Here is a 25,679-nt window from a genome sequence, read left to right on the forward strand (position 1 = left end):
ACTCCAAGGTCCCCCAGGGCAGGGCGGGGAGGGAGGTGGGTGAGGGCAGGAAGTGAGGCCACAGGTGCCAGTCAAGTGTTAGACCCCACAGCTCCCCCTTGTACTGTAGGGGGAGAAACTGAGGCACAGCTGGGGATGAAACATGGGAGTCCAGGCTCCCAGACCCCCCCCTTTAACCACTAGACCCCACTCCCCTCCCAGAGCCAGGGAGAGAACCCAGAATTCTTGCCCTCCCCCCAACCACTAGATCCCACTCCCCTCCCAGAGCCAGGGAGAGAACCCAGGTGTCCTGGCTCCCAGACATCCCCCGCTTTAACCACTAGACCCCACTCCCCTCCCAGAGCCAGGGAGAGAACCCAGGTGTCCTGGCTCCCAGACATCCCCCGCTTTAACCACTAGACCCCACTCCCCTCCTAGAGCCAGGGAGAGAACCCAGGCGTCCTGGCTGCCAGCCCCACACACCTGCTCTGGCATGCAAGCAGGCGGCTCTAGCCCCCAGGCCCGGGACAGGCTGGGTGCGACCTGCACGCTGCCCCCTGCTGACCCCCTCCCAGCCTTCACTGAGCCCACAGACACCACATCAAACTGCAAAGATGATTTTATTGGTGGCCCCCCAGGCCGGCTCCCGGGGGCAGCTGGCGGCGTAGCCGGTACCGGTTAGTCTGCTCCTGAACCATCATCAGCTCTCTGGGCTCCTTCCTCAGTTACAAGGGGCCCCGAGGGTGTGAACAGTCCCCCCCCCACCCGAAAGGCAGGGTGTGGGGACAACAACCCAATTATGCCCCCTTTGATGGATGAAGAGACCCCAACAGTTCAGACCTTCTCTCTCTCTCCTCCACCCCCCAATCACTAGACCCCACTCCCCGAGCTGGGAATAGAACCAGGGAGTCCTGGCTCCCAGCCCCCCCGTCTAACCACTAGACTCCACTCCCCAAGTCAGGGATAGAACCCAGGAGTCCTGGCTCCCAGCGGCTGTAACCCCCAGGCCCCTTGCAGCAGGTGGGGGTGCAGAAGGAAGGTTGCTGGAGAGCGACCCCCGGTGGCAGGGGCCAGGACTGAGGGGTGGGGTGCCATGGTCACAGGTCAGGGGTGCTGCACACGTGCTCCAGGGAAGCCGAGAGCTCCTGGCCCTGGCGGAAGGTGGAGCAGGAGAACGTGACTTGTGAGTACGTTGGATCGATGTCCTGGAAGGGTGGAGAGAAGATGGATCTGTCATGGCAGCCTGGGGGCACTGTGGGGTGGGGGTGGCTGGGGTGGGGGCTGGGCAGGCATCAGGGGTGGGGAGTGGGGCAGGGGGTGCTGTGGGGCAGAGAGCGGGACAGGGGTTGGAGGCTGAGCAGGGAGTGCTGTGGGGTGGGGGTGGGGACTAGCCAGGGGGCATCGTGGGGTGGGGGGTAGGAGTTTGGAGGGCTGGGAAGGGGGCACCAAGGGGTGGGGAGCAAGGTGGGGGTGAAAGACTGGGCAGGGGGTGCCATGGGGCAGGGAGAGGGGCAGGTCTCGGGCCCTGGGCAGGGGTCGCTGTGTGCTGGGGGCTGGGCAGGCGGTGCTGTGTGGTGGCGAGCAGGCTGGGTGTGGGGCACTGGACAGGGGTATGTCATGGGGCAGGGAGTGGGGGTCTGGGCAAGGGGTGCCATGGGGAAAGGAGCGGGGAGTGGAGGGCTGGGCAGAGGGGTGCTGGGGTGGGGTCTGGGCAAGGGGTGCCATGGGAAAGGAGTGGGAGTGGGGCTGGGCAGAGGGTGCTGGGGGCTGGGCAGTGGGGCCTTACAGAATTCAAACTCAGCCCCAGAGTCTGCGTCGTCTTCCTCCTTCTGGCCTTTAAGGGGCGCTGCCCCCCCAGCCGCTTGCCCCGGCCTGGGCCCCTCTGTGGGGAGCTTGGGGAGCAGCCCCCAGTCCTGGGACGCTGCCTGGGGCCAGCCCCCCTCGGTCATCTGCTGGAGACCTAACCACAGGGGGGGTCAGAGCGGGTTCCCCCTGCCCACCCCCATATCAGCCCCTCGGCTCTGTCTCTGCCCCATGGCTCGGCCCCTTGGCCCTGTCTCTCCCCTCCCCCGCATATTGGTCCCTTGGTCTCTCCCCTCCCCCGCTTACCATGGCTGTGACACCATGTTCCCCCCCATCCAGGTGCAGTTCTCACATTTCACCACTAGGTGGCAACATCGTAACCCACTGAAGCTGGGGTGTGGCAGTAAGAAATCCCGCTCTTAAAGGGGAGGCCAGCGGTGCTGGGATGGACACCTGAGGTCCTGGCACCAGGCCCGGAGGTGGGGGGGGGCTGCCCCCAGTGGGGGTGGGGCAGTTGTTACTCACCCACATTGACTCCAGAGATGTCGGTCGACCTGCGAAGGCAGAAGGGAGGGTCAGTGGTGGGGCGGGAGGCTGCTGGGGGCCCCTGTCCTCTATGGGGGCAGGGACAGGTCAGCCCATACGAGCCCCAATATCTCACACTGCTGCAAAGGATTCTGGGTCACCACTTTCTCTCTTCTCCTCCTTTCCTAGCCAATCATCCTCTTCCGTCTCCTTCATTCTCTCTCCTTCCTCCCTCCCCCTTTTCCTCCTCTTCTCCTTTCTCCCTCTTTATTCCCTTTCCTCCATCAATTTCTCCTGTCTTCGCCCCATTCCCTTCGCTTGTTCCCTTCGGTCACACTCCAGTTCCCTCCTTCGTTCTCTTTTCCTTACCCTCCCCCCTGATTCCCCCCAACCTCCCTCCTGTCCTGTGCACTATTTGATCCCTCTTCTGCCCCAGCCTGGTCCCCCTGCCCCCCATCTTCCCCTGAGATCCATCCCGGTCTCCCCCAACCTCCAAACGATCCCTGCTGGCCCCGTGTTCCCCACTGAGATCAGCCCCTGGGCGCACTTAGCCATCCAATGCCCCACATGGGCTCCAGCCCCCCCATATCATTCATGGCATCACAGCTGCAGAAATCCCCCCCTTTATTTTCATGGGCCATATTCCCCCCATAGATTGACCCACTGGCCACCTGGATCCATGGACCGGAGCCCCTATCACTTGAGCTCAATGCCCAGCCCTCATCCAGGCTGTGCGACCTGCTATGTGCTGACATTGCCCCTAGAGGGTGTGAACGAGCCAGGCTGGGGGGGGTGTGACCCTAGAGCCAGTCCCCTGGGGGGTGGGGCCAGGGAGACCAGACCCTGCCCCCTTACATACCGTCTCATTATCCGTGACCGGCGCAGCTCCTGGCTCTTCCAGTAGGACCTGGAAGGGAATTGTGGGAGTGGGGGTCAATATGGGGCTTGGCCTGGTGGTGGTGGTGGTGGGGGCTCTGCTGGGATTAGCAGGGCCCAGGGGATGGTGGCTGCAATTCCCAATGTGACCACCAGGGGGATGTGAGGTGCAGGAGGATAGATGGGGAGGAATCAGAGAATTTTGTCCTATGGGGTGTGGCGGCGGGGGGAGGGGTCACAGTCAGGAGCCAGGACTCCTGGGTTCTATCCCCAGGCGACTGAGGGACCTGATGGAACAGAGCTGCCTCCCAGGGACAAATGGCTCCTGGCCTCAAAGAGGGGCCTGGGGACCCGGAGGAACTTACGTGGAGAGCCGGTGGGTAGCTGGGGAAGGAAAGGAAAGAGATTGAATTAAAGTGAGAATCCACAGAGTTTCTTGTCCCCGTCTCTCCCCCGCTGCGGTGCCCCCTAAGGGGGAGCACCCTGCCATCCCGGATGCCTGGTTCCCATCCCCGCTCCCAGTTTGTTGAGCTCCGGGTCTGGGACTGGAATGGCTCCCCCAGGGGTGAGGTGACTGTGCTGCTTCTTGGATGCCTGGGTCCCATCCCCTATCCTGGCCCCTACCCAAAGTTGGCTGGGTCTCAGCCCAGTCCTGGTATTCCCTCCCCTCCAAAGCCAAGTCACTCACAATCCTTTGTATCAGGAGTCTGCTTAGCCAAATTACCCACAGTCCTTTGCACCAGAGTCCTGTGGTATCCAACTACCCATGATCCCTTGCATGGCTGTCCTGCTGTAGCCAGATACCCACACTCCTTTGCAACTGGCTCTTGCTAGCCCACGTCACTCCTTGTGGGGGCTGAGAGCACTGAAGGCGCCCCTAGGTGAGAACACTCCTGTCTCTCATGCCTGGGTCCCATCCCCCACAGGCACTGAGAGCTGCGGTGCCCACTAGGGGTGAATGCCCTGTGCTGTGGTCCTGGACACCTGGGTCCCATTCCCCAGCCTACGCCTCACGCACCTGCCTTCTTCTTCCTGCAGAGGGGGATGAGCAGCAGCAGCAGAGCCAGAGCCGCGGCAGCCCCACCGCACCCAGCCACCAGGGGGACGGGCAGAGACCAGGCTGGTAAAAGGAGGGGATGAGTTAACAGCCAGGAACAAGGGAGGGGGCAGCGTCTGGGGCCCCACTAACTGCTCCAGACCCCAGCTAGGGCAGGAGACAATCTCGGCCCTCCCCTTTAAGGAAGGATTTTTTGCCTGCCAGATGCTCTTGGTACCACCCATAGTGAAATGCTGCCACCTGGTGTCAGGCTCAGGTACTGCACCCTTGGATCCACATGTGGTTCTCTCACCCCCTCTAACACATGCTGTGTCTTGGTTCCAGGGTCTCCCCCAGGGGAGCAGGTGTAGGGTGCTGGGGTTATTGCGGGTGCGATTACAGGCCTCACCTGTCACGGTGACATTCAAGGCCTGGCTCCTGTGGGATGGGATCCACCTGCCGTTCATGTTCACCTCGTACCCGCAGCTGAATTCCCCGGTGTTGCTGGGACCGGCTCGCAGGATGCTGAGCACAGAGAAGTTCATAGAGCCGGTGCTGGGCTCTGTGGTGCTGATCTCAGACCCTGTGTCCCCAGGGACGATCTCAGGTCCATTCTTGTAGAAGTGAAACCTCCTCTCGCTGGCATCCCCGGGAGCCATGCAGGTGATGAGCAGGGGGAGCCCTTCACTCACCACTCCGGACGGGGGATCCACGCTCAGCGCTGGCTGGGGAGGGGGATCTGAGGGGAGCAGGACAGGGGAGAGGTCAACAGAGAAACCAGAATGCTGAATGTGGGGGAGGGGTGGCTGTGCTGTATAATGGGCACTGGGGGCAGCAGAGGGTGGGGGCTGGGAAGGGCGGCTGTACTGTATAATGGGCACTAGGGGCAGCAGAGGGTGGGGCGGGAAGGGGCGGCTGTACTGTATAATGGGCACTAGGGGCAGCAGAGGGTGGGGCGGGGAGGCGGCTGTACTGTATAATGGGCACTAGGGGCAGCAGAGGGTGGGGCTGGGAAGGCGGCTGTACTGTATAATGGGCACTAGGGGGCAGCAGAGGGTGGGGCTGGGGAAGGGGAGGCTGTACTGTCTAATGGGCACTGGGGGCAGCAGAGGGTGGGGAGGGCGAAGGGGCGGCGATACTGTAAAGTGGGCACTAGGGGCAGCAGAGGGTGGAGGCGGGAAGAGGCGGCTGTGCTGTATAATGGGCACTAGGGGCAGCAGAGGGTGGGGGTGGGGGAGGGGCGGCTGTACTGTATATTGGGCACTAGGGGGCTGCAGAGGGTGGGGTGGGGGCGGGGCGGCTGTACTGTATAATGGGCACTAGGGGCAGCAGAGGGTGGGGTGGGGAAGGGGCGGCTGTACTGTATAATGGGCACTAGGGGGCAGCAGAGGGGGGGGGCGGGGACGTGGCGGCTGTACTGTATAATGGGCACTAGGGGGCAGCAGAGGGTGGGGGCGGGGAGGGGCGGCTGTACTGTATAATGGGCAGTGAGGCAGCGGGGCGGGGGAGGACTGTCTATCATGTAGAACGGGGGTTGGGGGGGTCCATACCAGTCACGCTCAGTGGCACCGGGTCGCTGGGGGGTGAGCGGAGGTGGCGCCCATGGAGCTCTGTGCTGTACCCACACCGGTAGGTCCCGCTGTCGCTGGGGGTGACGTTCATGGGGAGCCGGAGCCCCGGCTGCTCTCGAAGTGCCTCCCCGTCTCTCAGCACCCAGTGGGCCCGCGGGATGAAGGGCCCAGCGGGGACGATGCACTCGGCCGTCACCGTCTCCCCCGTCATGTGGAGCGGGAGGGGCGGGATGAGCCGCAGGGACGGGGCAGCCGGTGCTGGGAGCACGGAGACGGAGACGGGGTCGCTGGCATAGGAGGGCACTTCCCTCTCCTGGATCAGCTCCATGTAGGCGCAGGAGAAGGACCGGGTGGCGTTTCTGGTGCCATTGGCTTGAAGATCCATCCGCCAAGTCCCAGCGTCTCCCGTCAGGGATCCTGGCGGCTCCCCGCTCTCGTAGAGCCCGTACTGCACCGGGGAGGCACCGGGGGGAGCCGAGCAGTTAATTTCCACCCTATCTCCAGCCACATAGACTGGATAGTCCGGAGACAGGGACACCGAGGGCTTCCTGGGGAAATCTGGGGGGAAAATGTGACTCTATCTCGGCCTCTGGCCACAGACAGTCTCCGAGTAGCCCAGGGCGGAGCTGGGGACAGCAGGACTTTGCCCCCCTAGCTCCTGCCAGAGGTTGGTCCGAGGTGTCAAACCTCCGATGGTCAGACACCTCCCCCGGCCAGCCTCCAGCGAGCCCAGCCCGGCTCGTCCCCTTTGTTCTCTTGCCTCCTTTGGCCGCCATCGCCAGGGGCGGCTCTAGCCATTTCGCTGCCCCAAGCATGGTGGCACACAGCAGGGGGCGCTCTGCCGGTCGCTGGTCCTGCAGCTCCGGTGGACCTCCTGCAGACGTACCTGCGGATGCTCCACCGAAGCCGTGGGACCAGCGGACCCTCCCGGCGAGCGGCAGAGCGCCCCCCGCGGCATGCCGCCCCAAGCACGCGCTTGGCGTGCTGGGGCCTGGAGCTGCCCCAGGCCATTGCTCAGCTCCTCCCCCTGCCCCCACTGTAGTTACGGCACCATCAGACCCTGCTCGGCCGGCGACTGGGGTGAACCAGCCCAGCTCCCGCAGTCCCCTCCGGTGGGACCGGCTCTCCGTGCCCCTGGGTGCCCCACCAGCCCTTCCATGTCCCAGCTCCAGCCGGGATCCGGCATCTTCCCAACACCCAGAACCGGAGTCAGGCTTCCTGCTGAGCTCTGCCAGGCCCTGGGAGCCCGATGGGGTCACCTTCCCCCCAGACCTGGCCTGCTCTGGGGCTGGGGTTGTTTGCTGGGGTGCAGGAAGATGGGGTGCAGGGGAGCCAGGGACAGGGTGCAGGGACACAGGGGTCACAGGACAACAGGTGCAGGGGGGTGGGGTGCAGGGGAGCCAGGGACAGGGTGCAGGGATGCAGGGGGTGCAGGGCGACAGGGTGCAGGGGCAATGGGAGTTGGGGTGTGGGGAAAAGAGGGATGGGGTATGGGGGACAAGGGGACAGGGTGCAGGGGGGATGGGGTGCAGGGGTGACAGGAGTTGGGGTGTGGGAGACAAGGAGACAGGGTGCAGGGGCGCAGAGGGATGGGGTGCCGGGGCACAGGAGGATGGAGTGCAGGGGGATGGGGGGCAGGGGCACAGGGGGATGGGGTGATGGGGCGCAGTGTGCAGAGGGACAAGGTGCAGGGGGAGGGGTGCCAGAGACCAGACTGAGCTCACCTGTCACAGGCACGGAGACAGGCCGGCTCTCCTCAGATGGCACCTCTCGCCCGGCGTGCAGTGTCCAGTACATACAGACGTACAGCCCGGCGCTCCCCGTCTCAGCCCTGAGCTCCAGCCGGGCACCCCCAGTCGGCTCAGGGACCCCGTCAGCGATCAGCCCCCCTCGCTGCCTGTAGAATCTGTACCCGGCCACCCCCTCACTCCGGGGAGCCGAGCACCTGAGGGTCACCCGCTCCCCTGGGATGTACACGGGGTGTGGGGGAGCCAGAGCGAGCCGGGGCGCAGGGGGCCGCTCTGTTGCAGACGGAGAGAATGGGGAGGGGGAGGGGGAAAGAGACAGCTCGATGAGACCCCACAGCTCATAGCCAGTGAGCCCAGAGATGGGGACCTGTCCCCCACTGAGTCTGTGCCTCCAATCCCCCCTCATTCACCCCCTGCAGCCCAGATCCCCGGCAGGGGGGGCAGTGCCAGAGCTAGTGTGACACGGCTGCACCCGGTTAGATCACCAGTGAGAGCCCCACCCCCACACTGGGCAGCCCTCGTCCCCCCCAGCATGGGGCAGGCTGTGGGAGCCGGTGGATTCAGACCCCAGGGTCGAGCCCCACTGCCGGGACCCACCCAAGGGCACCACATTACACCAGCGCCTCCTGCTGCCTGGTACGGGTCTGTCATGGGGCAGCTGGGGGAGGCTGGGGAGGGCTGGGGTCAGAGGGGGATGGTGCGGAGGTCTCATGGCACTCGGGAGGGGGAGGGCTGCGATGTCACGGCCGGGGCAGTCTGAGGGGTGGGATGGGGAGGCTGCAGCTGGCCTGGGGATTGGGGCTATGGCAGCAGGGCCAGCCCTGCATTCAGACTGGACCAGGATCCCTTGTTGGGACTGGATCCCCTCCCCCCCGGCGTCCCACCAGTCCTCCTCGGCTCCTGCTCCAGCCGGGGTTCCTCCATCGGGGACGGGGCTGCCCAGGATTGCACCCGGCTTGCAGCTGAGCTCTGCCCAGCGCCTTCTCCACGGGCATTAAACCCGCCCTCTGCACAGCAGACACCTCGGCTGTGCCAGCCCAGGGTGGCATCGGCCTTTCTCCTCTTCCTCCTGCATCGACCGACACCCCCAGGTCTCTCTCCTCCGCCCTCATTCCCAGCACATGGGCCCCGGCTCAGAGCAGCAATTCTCCGGGCTGGTCCCCACGGGCAGGACCTGGGGCTTGGGGGGGAAATTTCCCCCGTTTCTATCACTCCCCACTTCTGACGGGCGGTCAGAGCTTTGTTCCCCGCTGGAGGGGGAGGAGGGGGTGGACTAAGCCCAAAGGTCCCCTGCTGAGGCCTCAGGGCTCCGCCACAGTCATCCCGGGAAAGGAGCAGTGGAGAGGTCCTCCAAGGGGCCTAGAGTGGTTGCGAGGAAGGAACCAATCGGAGGAGCTGCAGGAACGGCCAAGGAGGGGCCAGGAGGGCCGTATAAAAGGAGCTGCAGGACGGAGCAGCAGGTAGTTGCTGCTTGGCACTGGAGGAGGCGGGGGTGTGTGCCGGGGTGGAAGAGCAGCAGGAGCACGGCGTTTGCTGGCAGCAATGAAGGAGCCAGGGTTGCCAGGTGTCCGGTTTTTGGCCGGAAAGCCTGGTTGAAAAGGGACCCCAGTGGCTCCGGTCTGCACTGCCGACCGGGCGTTAAAAGTCCGGTTGGTGGCGCAGCGGAGGCCCAGGGCTAAGGCAGGCTCCCTACCTGCCCTGGTTCTGCGCGGCTCCTGGAAGCGGCTGCCAGGTCCTTATGGCCCCAGGGAGGCTCCATGTGCTGCCACTGCCCCAAATGCTGGCTCTGCAGCTCCCATTGGCTGGGAACCACGACCAATGGGAGTTGTGGGGGTGACGCCTGTGGGTGTGCAGCAGTGTGTGGAGCCTCCCTGGCCGCCCGTATGCCTAGGGCCTGCAGGGATGTGGTGGCCACTAACTGGCAGCTGCGATAAGCGTCGCCGGGACCCCAAACCCTGTCCCGCAACCCAAACCCCAGCCCTGAGCCCCTTCCTGCCCCCCAAACCCCTCATCCCTGGCCCCACCCCAGAGCCCACACCCCCAGCTGGAGTCCTCCCCAACCCCAACTCCCAGCCCAGCCTGGCGAAAGTGAGTGAGGGTGGGGGAGAGCAAGTGACGGAGGGAGGGAGGGAGTGCAGCTCCTGGCTGCCTGTGGACTGAGTGGGGAATGAGCCCGGGAAGGGCTGCAGGAAGATAGTGTCTCCAGGGAGGAAGCCCTGGGGATGCAGCCCCATAGCAGGGCTGGGACTACTTAAAGACTGAGCCCAGGGAGGGCTAGAGAGACCCCGCCAGAGGGGTCCTGAGACAGGCCCTGGAGGACAGTGTACCCCGGAAGGGATCTGTTCTGGTTCTGGAGAGACTCACCCGTCATACGTATGGCGACGAGCTGGCTGAGCTCCGAGGGGAGCTCTCGTCCAGACTCCCTGCTCCAGTACTGGCAGGTGTATGGTCCTTCGTCCCCCACCGCAGCCAGGATCTCCAGCCGGGGTCCCCCCTGGGGCGACGGCAGCTCCTCGGAGCTCTGCTCCGGCGGTCGCTTGTAGAATCTGTAGCCTGTCACTTCCTGGGCCCCGGGAGCCGAGCAGCTGAGGCTGAGCCGTTCCCCTGGGAGATACACGGTGTTCGGGGGGTCCAGCGAGAGCCTGGGGGCTGGCGGGGGGGCTGGAACAGAGGTTGAAGGGGGACAAGTTCAGGGTGGAACCAAGGTGCAGGGTTTTAGGGGTGGGGATTGACTGAGGGGTGTGGGGGCTTCTCCATCCCTGGCCATGTTTCAATCCAGCCGGGTGGGGTTCTGAGGGGATCTGCTCTAGTCCCCCAGGGACTAGTTTGGGGAGCTCCCTGTGCAGATGGGGGGGGCGCCTTCTGGCTTTCCATCTGTGGCTCTCAGTCCAGAGCTCCCACCCCAGCCTGCGAAGGGTGGCGCAGCCCCCGGAGACCCCAATGGGGACAGCATCCCCCAACCCGGCTCAGTTTTGGATCACTGGGGCTCCCCAGGGGGCTGTATGGGCATCTCCCAACATGGGCGCCTAGAACTGGAGTCAGGCTTCCTGCTGAGCTCGGCCAGCCCCTGGGAGCCCAGTGGGTCACCTTCCCCCCAGACCTGGCCTGCTCTGGGGCTTGGTGGAGCTCAGCTGGGGAACGGTTCACCCCAGCTGCTCTGGGGTCCAGTGTGCTGGGGTGCAGGGAGATGGGGTGCCGGGGAACCAGGGACAGGGTGCAGGGATACAGGGGTGATGGGGGACAGGGTGCAGGGGGATGGGGTGCAGGGACACAGGGGGTGCAGGGTGACAGGGTGCAGGGATGTAGGGGTATGGGGTGCAGGGGGATGGGGACGGGGTGCAGGGGGACAGGGTGCAGGGAAGCCAGGGGACAGGGTGCAGGGACGTAGGGGGTTCAGGGTGCAGGGGCAATGGGGGACAGGGTGCAGGAGAGCTAGGGACGCAGGGGGTGCAGGGTGACAGGGTGCAGGGACGTAGGGGGTTCAGGGTGCAGGGGCGATGGGGTGCAGGGGCGACAGGAGTTGGGGCGTGGGGTGTAGTGAGGCGGTGTGGCTCCCTGCCGCCCCAGAGGGGGAAGATCCCGCCCGGAGGCTGGAGTGGGCGGAGCTAGGGAGCTCTGAGCCCGCCCCTCAGAGGGTCAGGCGGTGAGCCGGAGCTATAAAGGCCGGCCCTCGGCGCTCAGTAGGGCCCCAGCCGCCGGAGAGAGCAGATGTCCCTAGGGGAGCCCAAGACCGGGAAGCTCCTGCAGCCCAAGGCAGCCCCCCAGACTGGCCGGAGCTGCCCCGCGCCCACTACCCGGAGGGGCCGCCGGAGCTGCCGACCAACCCCTGGCCCGACGAGCCCAAGCTCCTGGACCCCCCCAGAGGCCGACGCCAGGACCCAGGTACTACCCGAGGGGGAGAGTGGAAGTAGCCCGGGGGCAGCCGACCCCCATCCTGGCTGCAGCACTGCCAGAGCCCAGGTCAGTGTGTTGCAGGCAGGATCCCCACTGACACAGCAGCAGGCCGCCTGCAGCTGCCAGGGCCCCGGGCTGGGACGCAGTGGAGTGGGAGGGCCTGCGTCCCCCCTGCCACCCAGCTCACGGGTGGCAACCTCCCCCTCTCCCCGGCCTGAGGAGGCTGGAGCCTGTTGTTACTGCTCTGCCCTGCCTGAGGGCCTGAGCTCCTGACTCAGCGTTTGTTGCCCTGCCCTGACTGCGGGTGGGGGTGGGGGTGGTCTCTGGTGCTACAGCCCCACCACTGATTTTTGGGGATGAGCCACAGCCTGCTGGAAGGACGGATGAAGAGCTCACGAGGGGGAACCCATGCGGCCCCTGGGTACCACCCGCTCTCCCTGATGACACCGAGCGGGAGAGACTCACCCGTCACACGTATGGCGATGGGCTGGCTGAGCCCCGAGGGGAGCTCTCGTCCAGACTCCCTGCTCCAGTACTGGCAGGTGTATGGTCCTTCGTCCCCCACCGCAGCCAGGATCTCCAGCCGGGTCCCCTGGGGCGACGGCAGTTCGTCAGAGCTCTGCCCCAGCGGTCTCTTGTAGAATCTGTAGCCTGTCACTTCCTGGGCCCCGGGAGCCGAGCAGCTGAGGTTGAGCCGTTCCCCTGGGAGATACACGGTGTACGGGGGGTCCAGCGAGAGCCTGGGGGCTGGCGGGGGGGCTGGAACAGAGGTTGAAGGGGGACGAGTTCAGGGTGGAACCAAGGTGCAGGGTTTTAGGGGTGGGGATTGACTGAGGGGCGCGGGGGCTTCTCCATCCCTGGCCATGTTTCAATCCAGCCGGGTGGGGTTCTGAGGGGATCTGCTCTAGTTCCCCAGGGACTAGTTTGGGGAGTTCTCTGTGCAGATGGGTGGGGGGGGCACTTCTGGCTTTCCATCTGTGGCTCATGGCCCAGAGCTCCCATCCCAGCTTGTGAAGGGCGGCGCAGCTCCCGGAGACCCCAATGGGGACAGCATCCCCCAACCTGGCTCAGTTTCGAATCTCTGGGGCTCCCCAGGGGGCTGTATGGGGGTCAATATCCCCCCACCCAGGAGCTGTAGGAACTGGCATCCTGCTGGAGAGGGGATCTCCCCATAACGCATGTCCCAGGAGTCGGAGGCGGCACATGGAGCTCACCTGTGACAGTGATGGAGACGGGGTGGCTGCCCGGGGACTGGATCTTCCGCCCGGATGGGCGTATCCAGTACACACAGGTGTATGAGCCAGAGTCCTCTGGCCCCGTGATGCTCAGGGCGTGGACATCGCTGCTCCCGGATGAGATCTTCCGTCCCCCATCCCTGGAGAACTGGAATCCGGCAGCCACCGGCGCCCCCCGTGGAGGGGAGCACGTGAGCGTGACAGACTCCCCAGGGAGGTACACAGGGTGCGGGGGGCTCAGGGAGAGGGATGGGGCTGCCGGGGGGGCTGAAAGAGAGAGGAACAATCCCTCGCACTCAGCATCCAGCCACAGAGCTCTCAGTGCTGTACCTGGGAGATCGGGGCGTTGTCCTGATTCTATGGGGGGGATGTGATGCAGCTGAGTGTGGAGCAGATCCCAGGCCTGCCAAGCCCCAGCCTGGGGCTCTAATCACTAGGCAGCACTGCCGCCAGGACGGGGAGCACAAAGAGGGTCCAGCAGAGAAAGTGGCTCCTGCTTGGGGGGGAGGGTAGGGGGGTTTAGCACTGCAGGGAGCTGGACCACCTGCTGCCCTGGGGCAAGGGGGATGCCTTGCCATGCATATGGGGGGCAGAGGGAGCCAGGCAGATGGATGGGGTTGGGGGTGAGGTTTGCAGGGAATGGGGGGATCCAGGGCTAGGGAGGTGGGGAGAGACCCCAGGGGAGAGGATACCCCCCCACATCCCATTGCATCCCCCAAGGAAAGAGGCCTCACCTTGCACTGATAGAGACACTGGCCGGCTTCTCTCTGACGGGATATGTCGCCCGGATCGCAGGGTCCAGTAGGCACAGGAGTATAGCCCGGCTTTCCCCATCTCGGCCACGATCTCCAGCCCGGCGCCCCCAGCCGGGGCAGAGACCTCGTCATGGATCAGCCTCTCCTGTTCCCCATAGAACCTGTATCCCTGCAGCTTGTCATCCCGTGGAGCTGAGCACCTGAGGGTCACACGCTCCCCTGGGAGATAGAGCGGGTGTGGGGGGTGCAGGGAGAGTGTGGGGGCTGTTGGGGGGGCTGGGGTTGGGAGAGAGGAGATCACAGGAGGAGGGGAAATGAGGGAGAGTTCGGAATGAGAAATATCTGGTCAAGAGCCAATGGCCCCCACAGAGGGGGAGCTGCCCCCTCCCACATTGAGTCTGGCCCCTCACCCTGTGTCTCCAAGCAACCATCCCGTAAACCCCTTCACACCTGCCCCCCCATGCCTCCAACACCAGCACTCGGTCGCTGCACTTGGGGGGCAGCATCCCACTGGGCTCTGAGCACCAGCCACGCTGGGGGGCAGCAGGATGCAGTGCTGGGGGGCTGGCGGAGAGCAATAGCTGGTGGGAGCTGAACATTGCTCAGAAGTGAATTGTGGGGGAGACCTCGGAACCTGGGCATCATCGGGGCAGGCTGTGGGGCCCAGACTGTGGGGCCCAGACCCTGGTTCCCAGGTCTAGGATTTGGTATGAGACACCTGCTGGGATAATCACTGGGCCCCACCAGGATCCAGATCAGCCTCACTGAGCCGGTCTGGCGTCCTCTCTTCCCTCCCCTTGGATCGGCCCCCCAGCCCTGTCTCCCCTGGGCGAGGGTAACAAACAGCCCTTTTTATACCCGGCCGGAGGGCACTCACCCTGCACGGTTATATAGACCTTGTTACTCTCGGCGGAGGGGATCTCCTGCCCAGCCTCATTTCTCCAGTACTGGCAGCTGTAGGGCCCCTGATTCCCCGTCTCGGCCCTGAGCTCCAGCCGGGCAGCCTCACTGGGAGATGGGAGCTGCTCTGGGGTCTGGTCCCCTCTTCTCCTGTAGAATCTGTATCCTGTCACTGCCTCGCCACGGGGAGCTGAGCAGCTGAGGTTAACATGCTCCCCCTGGTAATACACAGGGTACTGGGAGCCCAGAGAGAGTGTGGGGGGCGGCAGGGGGCCTGGAACAGATGCAGAGGGGGAGACAGTTGGGAGGGGAAAAGGGGCTGGTGAGATCCTGAAAACAGTGATAAAACCAGCTACATTCCCCTGCCTGCTGCGCTCCCCCAGCCTGGGAAACAGCACACGGCAGGTAACCCACAGAACCGATCATCCCTCACCACCCCTGACATCCCACTATGGCTGGGGGCTGCAGTACCGCCTGCTGCCACTGGGGGGATCCTGGTGGGGTTGGGGGATGCAGTACCGCCTGCTGCCACTGGGGGGATCCTGGTGGGGTTGGGGGATGCAGTACCGCCTAGTGTCACTGGGGGCTGGAGCAGAAGGGAGGGTATTGGTGGGTTTTGGGGGTGTCTGTCATCTGCAGCCCTGACATTTATCTAGGGCACCAGGTGGTGCTTGTGGGCATGAGAGACCTCCCAGCCCCCTCGCCCCACATGCCGGGAGAAGGGGGTGTCACCGGCAGGGCCGGCTCTAGGTTTTTTGCTGCCCCAAGCAAAAAAATTTTTGGCTGCCCCCAACCCCAGCCCTGGGCTCCCCCCCCCCACTCACACCCCCTGCCACCTCAGCGCGGGGCTCCCTCCTTTCCACCCCCACCAGTGCCCTCCTCCCACTTGCACTCCCCTGCTGCCCCAGCCTTGGGCTCTCCCCCACAACCTGCACCCTCCTGGGAGTCCCAGAGAAGGAGCCGACTCGGGCTGTGGTCAGAACAGACAGCTTGAGAGAGACATGAGAAATGGGGGGAGGGGACAAGAGCTGGCACCCCCCAGCCAGCCAGTCCCCCCTTCCAACAACAATGCCCACAGACCCCTGTTCACAGACCAGGGGTTGTACTGGGTTCCTCAGTCCCCTCGGACGACACCAGCCGGGGGAGGATCTGCAGCCAGGCTGTAAGAGAGGAGACAAGAGGGGTGAGAGCTCTGGGGTGGGACGAGCGATAAGGGGCAGGAGTGAGGGGTGTGGGGCAAAGGACTCTGGATACTGGATTTAAAAGATCCCGATGTGTAGAAAGAACAGTAAATATGGCAGGCGACAAGCTTGGCTTAACAGTGAAATCCTTGCTCGTCTTAAACACAAAAAAGCAGCTTACAAGAAGTGGAAGATCGGACAAATGACCAGGCAGGAGTATAAAAGTATTGCTCAGGCTGCAGGAGTGAAATCAGGAAGGCCAAATCACACTTGGAGTTGCAGCTAGCAAGAGATGTTAAGAGTAACAAGAAGGGTTTCTACAGGTATGTTAGCAACAAGTTGATCAAGGAAAGTGTGGGCCCCTTACTGAATGAGGGAGGCAACCTAGTGACAGAGGATGTGGAGAAAGCTAGTGTACTCAATGCTTTTTTTGCCTCTGTCTTCACAAACAAGATCAGCTCCCAGACTGCTGCACTGGGCAGCACAATATGGGGAGAAGGTGACCAGCCCTCTGTGGAGAAAGAAGTGGTTCGGGACTATTTAGAAAAGCTGGACGAGCACAAGTCCATGGGGCTGGATGCGCTGCATCCGAGGGTGCTAAAGGAGTTGGTGGATGTGATTGCAGAGCCATTGGCCATTATCTTTGAAAACTCATGGCGACTGGGGGAGGTCCCGGATGACTGGAAAAAGGCTACTGTAGTGCCCATCTTTAAAAAAGGGAAGGAGGAGGATCCAGGGAACTACAGGCCAGTCAGACTCACGTCAGTCCCTGGAAAAATCATGGAGCAGGTCCTCAAGGAATCAATTCTGAGGCACTTAGAGGAGAAGAAAGTGATCAGAAACAGTCATCATGGATTCACCAAGGGCAAGTCATGCCTGACTAACCTAATTGCCTTCTATGAGGAGATAACTGGGTCTGTGGATGAGGGGAAAGCAGTGGATGTGTTATTCCTTGACTTTAGCAAAGCTTTTGATACGGTGTCCCACAGTATTCTTGCCGGCAAGTTAAAGAAGTATGGGCTGGATGAATGGACTATAAAGTGGGTAGAAAGCTGGCTAGCTCGTTGGGCTCAATGGGTAGCGATCAATGGCTCCATGCCTAGTTGGCAGCTGGTATCAAGTGGAGTTCCCCAAGGGTCGGTCTTGGGGCCGGTTTTGTTCAATATCTTCATTAATGATCTGGAGGACGGCGTGGACTGCACTCTCAGCAAGTTTGAAGACTGGGAGGAGTGGTAGATACGCTGGAGGGTAGGGATAGGATACAGAGGGACCTAGACAAATTAGAGGATTGGGCCAAAAGAAATCTGATGAGGTTCAGCAAGGACAAGTGCAGAGTCCTGCACTTAGGACGGACGAATCCCAGGCACTGCTACAGACTAGGGACTGAGTGGCTAGGCAGCAGTTCTGCAGAAAAGGACCTAGGGGTTACAGTGGACGAGAACCTGGATACGAGTCGACAATGTGCCCTTGTTGCCAAGAAGGCCAACAGCATTTTGGGCTGTATAAGTAGGGGCATTGCCAGCAGATCGAGGGACGTGATCATTCCCCTCTATTCAACATTGGTGAGGCCTCATCTGGAGTATTGTGTCCAGTTTTTGGCCCCACACTACAAGAAGGATGTGGATAAATTGGAGAGAGTCCAGCGGAGGGCAACAAAAATGATTAGGGGGCTGGAGCACATGACTTCTGAGGAGAGGCTGAGGGAACTGGGATTGTTTAGTCTGCAGAAGAGAAGACTGAGGGGGGATTTGATGGCTGCTTTCAACTACCTGAAGGGGGGTTCCAAAGAGGATGGAGCTCGGCTGTTCTTAGTGATGGCAGGTGACAGAACAAGGAGTAATGGTCTCAAGTTGCAGAGGGGGAGGTCTAGGTTGGATATTAGGAAACACTATTTCACTAGGAGGGTGGTGAAGCACTGGAATGGGTTACCTGGGAAGGTGGTGGAATCTCCTTCCTTAGAGGTTTTTAAGGTCAGGCTTGACAAAGCCCTGGCTGGGGTGATTTAGTTGGGGTTGGTCCTGCTTTGAGCAGGGGGTTGGACTAGATACCTCCTGAGGTCCCTTCCAGCCCTGAGATTCTATGATTCTATGATTTACAGTCCATCCCACTATGTTAAGTGGGGGCAGGGTGGGAGAAAGAAAGATTGATTGATTCAGTGAATGGGCTGGGGCCGGTGCTGGACACGGAGGAGGGTCGGCGGATTCTTGTCAGTTTCACTGGGTGTATTCACAAGGGGGGGGCGGGGTTGATCCATGTCTGTGCAGAGCTCGGCACAACGTGGGGTCCTTGATCGTGGCCGTGGTCTGGGCAGAGCCTGGCCTGACAGGTTCTGTTGCTCTAGGAAAGTCCCCATGAAACAACACACTTAGGCGCTGTGCTGCAGCTCCCTGCATAGCAGCACAGATAGTGCTGCAGGGCAATGGGGAAACTGAGGCAGGGCCTCACCCAGTGGAGAATAACCAACTGCAGAGCTAGAGCCCAAAGGAGGCGCTAGCCCCCGCGAGCTCTAGGAAGGGGCCGCTGCCTTTGGGGAGCAGGGAAAAGCACTGGGGAGGGGACCCAGGCGGGTGCGAGAGGCGCCATCCGGAGTCCGCCTGTGTGGAACTGAAAGAGCTGAAAACAGGCTCGGGTCCTGTTAATCTCTGAGGAACCCAGGCGTCCGAGGTGCAGAGCGCTGTTGGAGAGAGAGAGAGGGATTGAGAGAGGGGCCGAAGGAGGAGTGCAGCAGAAGGTGACTAGGAGGGAAAGAACATACCCAGAGGGAATGAGATGGGGCTGAAGGTGGGGTGCAGAGGGGAAGGGGGGGAAGGAGGCAGGGAGCTGAGGGAGGGGAGCAGAAGGTGACTAGGAGGGAAAGAACAGACCCAGAGGGAATGGGAGAGGGGCTGAAGGCGGGGTGCAGAGGATGTTACCTAGCAGCTCTGTGTTCTGGGGGAACCAGGGCGCAGTACCCAGCCTGTCTGACTCACGAAAGACCCTCCCGCTCCAGCCTCTGCTTGAACCAAAACCGATCAGAAGAAGGACTTACAAAGAGCAATGAAAAGGCCGTGGGAGACACCCCTAAACCCCTGGGATAAGGGTGACAGGGTTAAGGAAACTCCCCTGGCCTCATCTGCAGGAAGACGGGACAGGGAGGCATCTCCATTAGCTACAGAATGGAGAACAGAGACTCCAAGGCAAGAACCGCACTGAACTCTGGGACCAGCAAAGCAGGGCAGCACGGCATGATGGGGGATCTCTGCTCCAGACTCAGGGCGGGCGGCGGCCCCGCCCCGCCCAGGCAGGGCAGCGCGCTGGGCGCGTGGTGGCGGTCGGGGTGTGTGGCTCTGGTGTGCCCTGTGCCTGTGCCTGTGGGAGGAGGGTGTCCGCCTGCCGCCGCCCCCGCCCTCGCCGCCGCCGCCCAAGCGCTTGTCGCGCTGGGGTCTGGAGCCGGCCCTGGCTCCAGATGTCAATGCACCTACTGCCTGCACACACCCAGCCCAGTAGTTATCAGACGAAATAGTGAAGCTCCCTAGTTGCATTGTGAGCTGCCTCCAAGGAGCACCGTCCATAGCCAGGGAACGATCAGCTCCCATGTCCAGCCTGAACAAAACAACACTGGTATCCTGCCTTGTTCATACGTAAACAAATCTAGCATCTCCCTTGAACCATTGTTGTTTCTCTACGAAACCCCCTTCCCACACTCAAGTGCTCTGCTGCCTGGATCCAAAACCTGCCTCAGTTCCACTGAGTGATTGTGCTGGGGGCTCTGCCTGTCTCCAGCCTCCGGACCCTCAGCTACCACCACCACCTGGGACCCCGATCGAGTCAAGCTTCACGGAGTGGTGAGAACCCAGCTCGCTCGCTCTCTCGGTGCAGCCTTCTGACCCTGACCTGTGTGATCAGGTGTCGTTTTCTAAACCCGACTTTTATAATCAAAATTAAGTTAGATTTAATATTACAGCTTCTAGTGCTGTTTGTTTGGCTCCCCTGTGGTTATTACCCGGCAATAAGTAACTCTCATGGTTAAGCTGGTGGCTTCTCTCTCTTTCTCTCTCTCTCCCCTCGTGGGTGGTTGTTTTTTGTTTTTTTTGTTTCCTCATTCGCTCTGCAGCAACGCTCCTCGTACCTAAGCTAAAAGATCCCTGCAGCGCCCAAAAAGCCTGTGGGGTTTGCTCACCGAGTGGGTTCCTGCCAGAACAATTGTAACGTGACAGTGGGGACAGGGACGTGCTGAACCTGGGACCTATGAGGGTGGCAGATTGAAAATGCTGCTTGACCCAGCCTGCTCAGGTGTGCTCTGTTCCGGTGCGGTGCCTATGACATACGAGGGGGGCAGCTTGGAGGTGCCGCTCGACCCAGTCTGCTGAGTCCAGGGACATATAAGGGGTCAGTGCTGATTAACCCGTGTGTGTGTGTGTGTGTGTGTGTCTCATTCCGGGGCTGGAAGACCCCAGCCCTGGGGAACCGAGGTCCTGCAGGACAGCTCCATTGGGAGGGGACTTGCCGAAGGGAGCAGTAGAGCTCCGTGTGAGAACACAAGTGACACAAGGAGAACATTGATAGAATTACAGAATCCCCTTCCCCAGAAGAGTAACCCGAATAAATGAGTGAACCCAAAGTAACGGGCAAAGGGGCCTAGGAGAGAAAGAACAGACACAGAGGGGATGAGCCAGGAAAGAGGAGGCGGCGTTTGCGTTTCACGGACACAGTCAGGTCCAGCCAAGCCACAGCGTTTTATCAGCCACGTCGCGAAGACCTGCAGGAAACGGGGTCATTTTGCAGCCCTCGCCCGACGTGTGTCCTGGTTTGGGGATGGAAACAGAGGGGAAGGAAGAGGGAGACAAGAGTGAACGGGACGGGGTGGGGGGAGGGGGGAGGAGTGGGAGCAAGAGATGGAGAGAGAATGAAAGTGGGCGACAGGAAAGACGGAAACAAATCGTAGAGTGAAACAAAGAGCAGAGAGTGAATGAGGCAGGGGCAGAAGGAGGGGGCAGAGGGAAAGGGGGGACTGAGGCAGAGATGGAAGGAAGGGAGCAGAGGGGAAGGGAGAATGAGGCAGGGGCTGAAGGAGGGGGCAGGGGGAAAGGGGGAACCGAGGCAGGGGTGGAAGGAGGGGGGCAGAGGAGAAGGGAGAATGAAGCAGGGGCAGAAGGAGGGGGGCAGAGGGAAAGAGGCAGGGGCCAAGGGAGAATGGTGGCGGGGAAGAGGGGAACCAAGGCAGGAGCTGAAGCCGGGTTCGGGGGGTCACTCACCCAGCACAGGGAGGAGGCCAGTTAGCTCCATACTGGGTTGAACTGGCCGAGGCTGGGAGCTGCATCCCCCGCGCCCGGCCCTGCCTCTCTGCTGACAGCAGCCGGGGCCCCGGGCCCCTCGGTGCAGCAGGAGGAAGTGCTGTCCGAGGGACGCAGCCACCGCCCCGCCCCAGCTCCGAGGTGTCAAGCGCTGCGGGCTCAGAGACAGGCCGACCACGGCCCAGCCTCAGGGCTCCCAGCATGCCTTGCAGCTACCAGCTGCTGTGCACCGCCCCATCTGACAGCTCCAGCCACACATAACGCAGCCCAGGATGTCCCGCCTGGGGCTGAGATGCAGCCAGCTCTGGGGTGGGGCGGCTGGGGAACAGCCGCAGAGCGACACTCCCTAGGGCCCCCTCATTCCGGGGTAACAGACAGCGCCTCCTAGTGCCACCCTGGGGCACTGAGGTGAGCTCTGACTCCAAGGGGAAAGTGCCCCCTAGTGAGCCCCCTGCCCCACTCCCTGCAGCGCTGGGCAGGGTCTCAATCCAGCCCCTCTCCCCACTTCCTGCAGCGTTTCCAGGAGCTGCTATTTGGGGCGGCTGGTAGCTGCAAGGCATGCTGGGACCCCAATTCCCAGCCGTGGTCGGCCTGGCTCTGAGCCTGCAGCGCTTGACACCTCGGTGCTGGGGCGGGGCGGTGGCTGCGTCCCTCGGACAGCACTTCCTCCCGCTGCACCGAGGGCCCGGTCAGTTCAACCCAGCATGGAGCTAACTGGACTTCTCTCTGTGCTGGGTGAGTGACCCCCCCCAACCCGGCTTCAGTCCCTGCCTCCTTCCCCCTTCCCCTCTGACTCCTCCTTCAGCCCCCTCCTCCTTCCCCTCTGCCCACCTCCTTCTGCCCCTGCCTCATTCACTCTCTGCTCGTTTCACTCTACGATTTGTTTCCATCTTTCTCCTGTCACCGACTTTCATTCTCTCTCCATCTCTTGCTCCCACTCACACGCCTTCCCCCTCCCCCCACCCCGGCCCGTTCACTCTCATCTCCCTCTTCCTTCCGCTCTGTTTTCATCCCCCAAACCAGGACACATGTTGGTGAGGGTTGCGAAACGACTCTGTTTCCCGCAGGTCTTCGTGCCTTGAGCGTGGCTGATAAGACGCTGTGGCTTGGCTGGACCAGACTGTGTCTGAGAAACAATAGCTAAACCCCACGCGACCGCCGCACCCCTCCTCTTTCCTGTGTCGTCCCCTCTGTGTCTGTTCTTTCTCTGCTAGTCACCCTCGGCCCCCCTCCTTCGGCCCCTGTCTCGTTCCCTGTCTCCCTCCATCAGCCTTCCGCACCTCGGACGCCTGGGTTCCTCAGAGATTAACAGGACCGGAGTCTGTTTCCAGCAGGTTCAGTTCCGCAAAGGCAGACTCCGGATGGCGCCCCTCACACCCGCCTGGGTCCCCCTCCCCGGGCTTTTCCCTGCTCCCCAAAGGCAGCTTGTGGGGGCTCAGTGTCTCCTTCGGGCTCTAGCTCTGCAGCTGGTTGTCTGCTGGGTGAGGCCCTGCCTCGGTTTCCCCATTGCCCTGCAGCAGAGTATGCGCTGCTGTGCAGGGAGCTGCAGCACGGAGCCGCAGCGTGTTGTCTGATGGGGAGTTTCCCAGAAGAGCCGCCCCCGTCATGCTCTGTGCAGCGCAGACCCCGCCTGAGATCAAGCCCCTCATTGTGCCGCTGCGCAGACACGGATCAGGGCCCCGCTTGTGAATACACACAGTGAAACTGACAAGAATTGCGTCAGTTTCACCCAGCAGCTGCCAGGGTCTGGGGCCTTTCCATGTGCTGGGCTTTCTCCCACGGCTCCCGGGCTCTGGGGCCGCCCAGCTCCCCGGCAGGCAGCGGGGAGGCCTGGCCTGGCAGGGCTGCCCCGATCTGCGGGCCTGGGAGCCCAGGATCCCCTGCAGCCTGCCAGGAGCCCGGCCTGCGACCCACTGACAGGCTGTCGAACCTGAGCTGTTCCCAGGCCCAGCTCCAGTGGGACCAGAGCCCAGGTGTCCTGACGTCCAGCCCTGGCCTGAGCCACTGACCCTCCTCTGTGTCCAGCCCCGGCCCCATCCGCTGACTCTCCTCCCAGTCCAGCCCTGTCTGAAGACACAGAATGAATCTTTTTCTTTCTTTCTTTCCCGTCCTCCCCGTAACAGACCGGGATGGTCTGTAAATCCAGTATCCCGAGTCCTTTGCCCCGCACCCCTCGCTCCTGCCCCGCATCACCCGTCCCACCCCGGAGCCCTCACCCCCCACTTGTCTCCTCTCTTACAGCCTGGCTGCAGATCCTCCCCTGGTCTGTGCACGGGGGTCTGTGCGTGTGGTTATTGGAAAGGGGGTGGCCTGGCTGGCTCCGGGGGTGGGAAATGGGCACGGGGCCTTTCCCCTCTAGGGGGGGCTGGCTCCCATAGGGCCCCTGGGTGGGGGGAACTGACTGGCTGGGGGGGATGGGCGGTTGCTGCCTCTTGTCCCCTCCCCCACTTCCTGGCTCTCACTGGAGCTGGCTGCTCTCACCACAGACCTTGCTGGGCTGTTCCCCGCCTGGGGCAGGGGCCTGGGTCCCTCCCTGCAGAGCCAGGCCCCGGCTGAGCAGAGTCTCCTGGGGCTGCTGGGCACAGACAGACCCTGTGGGTCTCTCCAGCTCCCGGCCCGGCCCGCGCTTCCAGCCTCGCCATATGGGGCCCCCTGAGTCCGCCCCTCTGCAGCCAGGGACAGGGCAGGGGGGAGCTCGGTGTGGGGCAGGGGGGGCATTTGGGGCCCTGGGTCTCCAGAGATGCCAGTCGCCCCTGAGTCCCTGTGGAGATGGGGGAGACAGAGATGCCACCACTTGTCTGGGGACCTGAAACCACCTGGGGTGATGGAGATGGAGGGTGGACTGGGGGGGGGGAAGAGGGTGGGTGAGGTCCCAGGGGGGTGGGGGGGTCTGTGTAACAGGTACTGAGAATCCCCCGAGAACCACCCCGTCTCCATCACAAGGATGAGTGAGGCCCCGTTGTCATGGGACGAGGGGGCTGTGCCTCTGCTCAGGTCTCTCATGCCCACAAGCATCATCTATTACCTTATATAAATGGTGGGGGGGGCTGCAGATGACAGACACCTCCCAACATCCATCCATCCCCTCACTTCCTCTCCAGCCCCCAGCCCCACCAGGATGTGCCCAGTGCAGCAAAGGGTAGAATCATAAACTATCAGGGTTGGAAGGGACCTCAGGAGGTATCTAGACCCACCCCCTGTTACAGGTATCTGAGCCCTGCACCCCCCACTTCCTGCGATTCACCGGGACTCTCAGCCAGCCAGTAACACAGAAGGTTTATTAGACGACAGGAACATGGTCCCAAGCAGGGCTTGTAGGTACAACCAGGACCCCTCAGCCAGGTCCCTCTGGGGGGCCAGGAGCTTAGACCCAAGACTTGGGGTTCCCTGTGTCTTCCCAGCCAGCCCCAAACTGAAACCCAAACCCTCCAGCAGGCTCTGCCCCTCCTTCTCTCCCCCTCTCCCTATGTCCAGTTTCCCGGGCAAAGGTGTCAACTCGCCCCACCCCCCTTCCTGGCTCAGGTTACAGGCTCAGGTCCTGTCCCTCACCTAAAGTCACCCCCTGCTCTCCCATCCCCCATGCAGACAGTCCCAGTAAAACTAAACGACATTCTCAGGTCAATCCACCCCGCCCCCTTCTGCGTCACATCTCTCCCCCCTTCGAGACTGAACTGAGTGGGGTCACTCTGCCCAGTGACCCAGGGAAGTTCAGGGCCCCCTCTCCGGGACAACACGTCCGCTATCAGGTTGGCACTTCCCTTCACATGGACCACGTCCATGTCATAGTCCTGCAGGAGCAGGCTCCACCTCAGGAGCTTGGCGTTGGCTCCTTTCTTCTGGTGCAGCCAGGTCAGGGGAGAGTGGTCGGTGTACACGGAGAAGTGGCGCCCAAAGAGATATGGCTCCAGTTTCTTAAGGGCCCACACCATGGCCAGACATTCCTTCTCGATGGCCGCGTAGTTCTGCTCCCGGGGTAGCAACGTCTTGCTCAGGTACACGATGGGGTATCTCTCCCCCTTTTCATCCTCCTGCATTAACACCGCCCCCAGTCCCGTGTCTGAGGCGTCGGTGAACACCAGAAAGGGCTTGTCAAAGTCTGGGTTTGCCGGAACTGGGCCACTGACCAGAGCCTCCTTCAGCACCCGGAGAGCCTCCTGGCACTGCTCGGTCCAGACCACCTTGTCTGGCTTCCCCTTGCACAGCTCAGTGATGGGGGCGGCTATGGTGCTAAAGTGGGGCACGAACCTTCGATAGTGCTCCGCCATCCCGATAAAGGCCTGGACCTGCTTTTTGGTTTGAGGAGCAAGTGAGTCTCTGATCACCTCCACTTTGGCTGGTTCCGGCTTTAGGCAGCCACTCCCCACCCGATGGCCCAGGTAAGATACTTCAGCCATCCCCACCTTGCACTTCTCAGCTTTTACAGTCAGCCCAGCCTCCCGGAGTTGGTCCAGCACTTGTTTAACCTGGGACACGTGGTCCTTCCAGGTCTGGCTGAAGACGCAGATGTCGTCAATATACGCCACAGCAAAACTCTCCATGCCCCTCAGTAGCTGATCCACCAGGCACTGGAAAGTGGCCGGCGCTCCCTTGAGGCCAAAGGGCAGGGTCAGAAACTCATAGAGCCCCAGAGGGGTGATGAAGGCCGATTTCAGCCTGGCATCTGCATCCAGTGGCACTTGCCAGTAGCCCTTGGTAAGATCCATGGTGGTGAGGTACCGAGCGCCTCCCAGCTTGTCTAGGAGCTCGTCAGGCCTGGGCATGGGGTAGGCATCAGAGATGGTGACGGCATTGAGCTTCTGATAGTCCACACAGAACCGGATCGACCTGTCCTTTTTGGGGACCAGCACCACCGGTGAGGCCCAAGGGCTGGCGGATGGCTGGATCACCCCCAAAACCAGCATCT

General features: G+C 62.2%; 1 protein-coding gene across 1 annotated transcript; it reads right to left on the reverse strand.

Annotated features, from left to right (window-relative positions):
* Nucleotides 1–1,076: 1,076 nt before the first annotated feature.
* LOC120380884 (Fc receptor-like protein 5) lies at nucleotides 1,077–15,033 on the reverse strand. Its single transcript, XM_039498771.1, has 14 exons — nucleotides 15,011–15,033; nucleotides 14,300–14,706; nucleotides 13,402–13,698; nucleotides 12,647–12,934; nucleotides 11,898–12,191; nucleotides 9,903–10,199; nucleotides 7,515–7,811; nucleotides 5,770–6,348; nucleotides 4,629–4,958; nucleotides 4,202–4,303; nucleotides 3,549–3,567; nucleotides 3,167–3,214; nucleotides 2,312–2,336; nucleotides 1,077–1,184 (listed from the first exon to the last, which is right to left on the reverse strand). The coding sequence occupies exons 1-14, from the start codon at nucleotides 15,031–15,033 to the stop codon at nucleotides 1,077–1,079; spliced, it is 3,114 nt and encodes a 1,037-aa protein (XP_039354705.1).
* Nucleotides 15,034–25,679: the final 10,646 nt, after the last annotated feature.

The sequence above is a fragment of the Mauremys reevesii genome, linkage group 13 (assembly GCF_016161935.1).
Source record: "Mauremys reevesii isolate NIE-2019 linkage group 13, ASM1616193v1, whole genome shotgun sequence".
Lineage (NCBI taxonomy): Eukaryota > Metazoa > Chordata > Testudines > Geoemydidae > Mauremys > Mauremys reevesii.

Bases quoted from the DNA above. Each gene is read 5' to 3' on its own strand.
- LOC120380884 (XM_039498771.1), bottom strand. From the start codon at position 15,033: ATGTGGGGCGAGGGGGCTGGGAG. The intron at 6,349-7,514 runs GTGAGCTCAGTC...TTTTCCCCCCAG, and splicing joins TGTCTCCGTGCCTGTGACAG to ATTTCCCCAGGAAGCCCTCG. The intron at 4,304-4,628 runs GTGAGGCCTGTA...TCCTTTTACCAG, and splicing joins CTTGAATGTCACCGTGACAG to CCTGGTCTCTGCCCGTCCCC.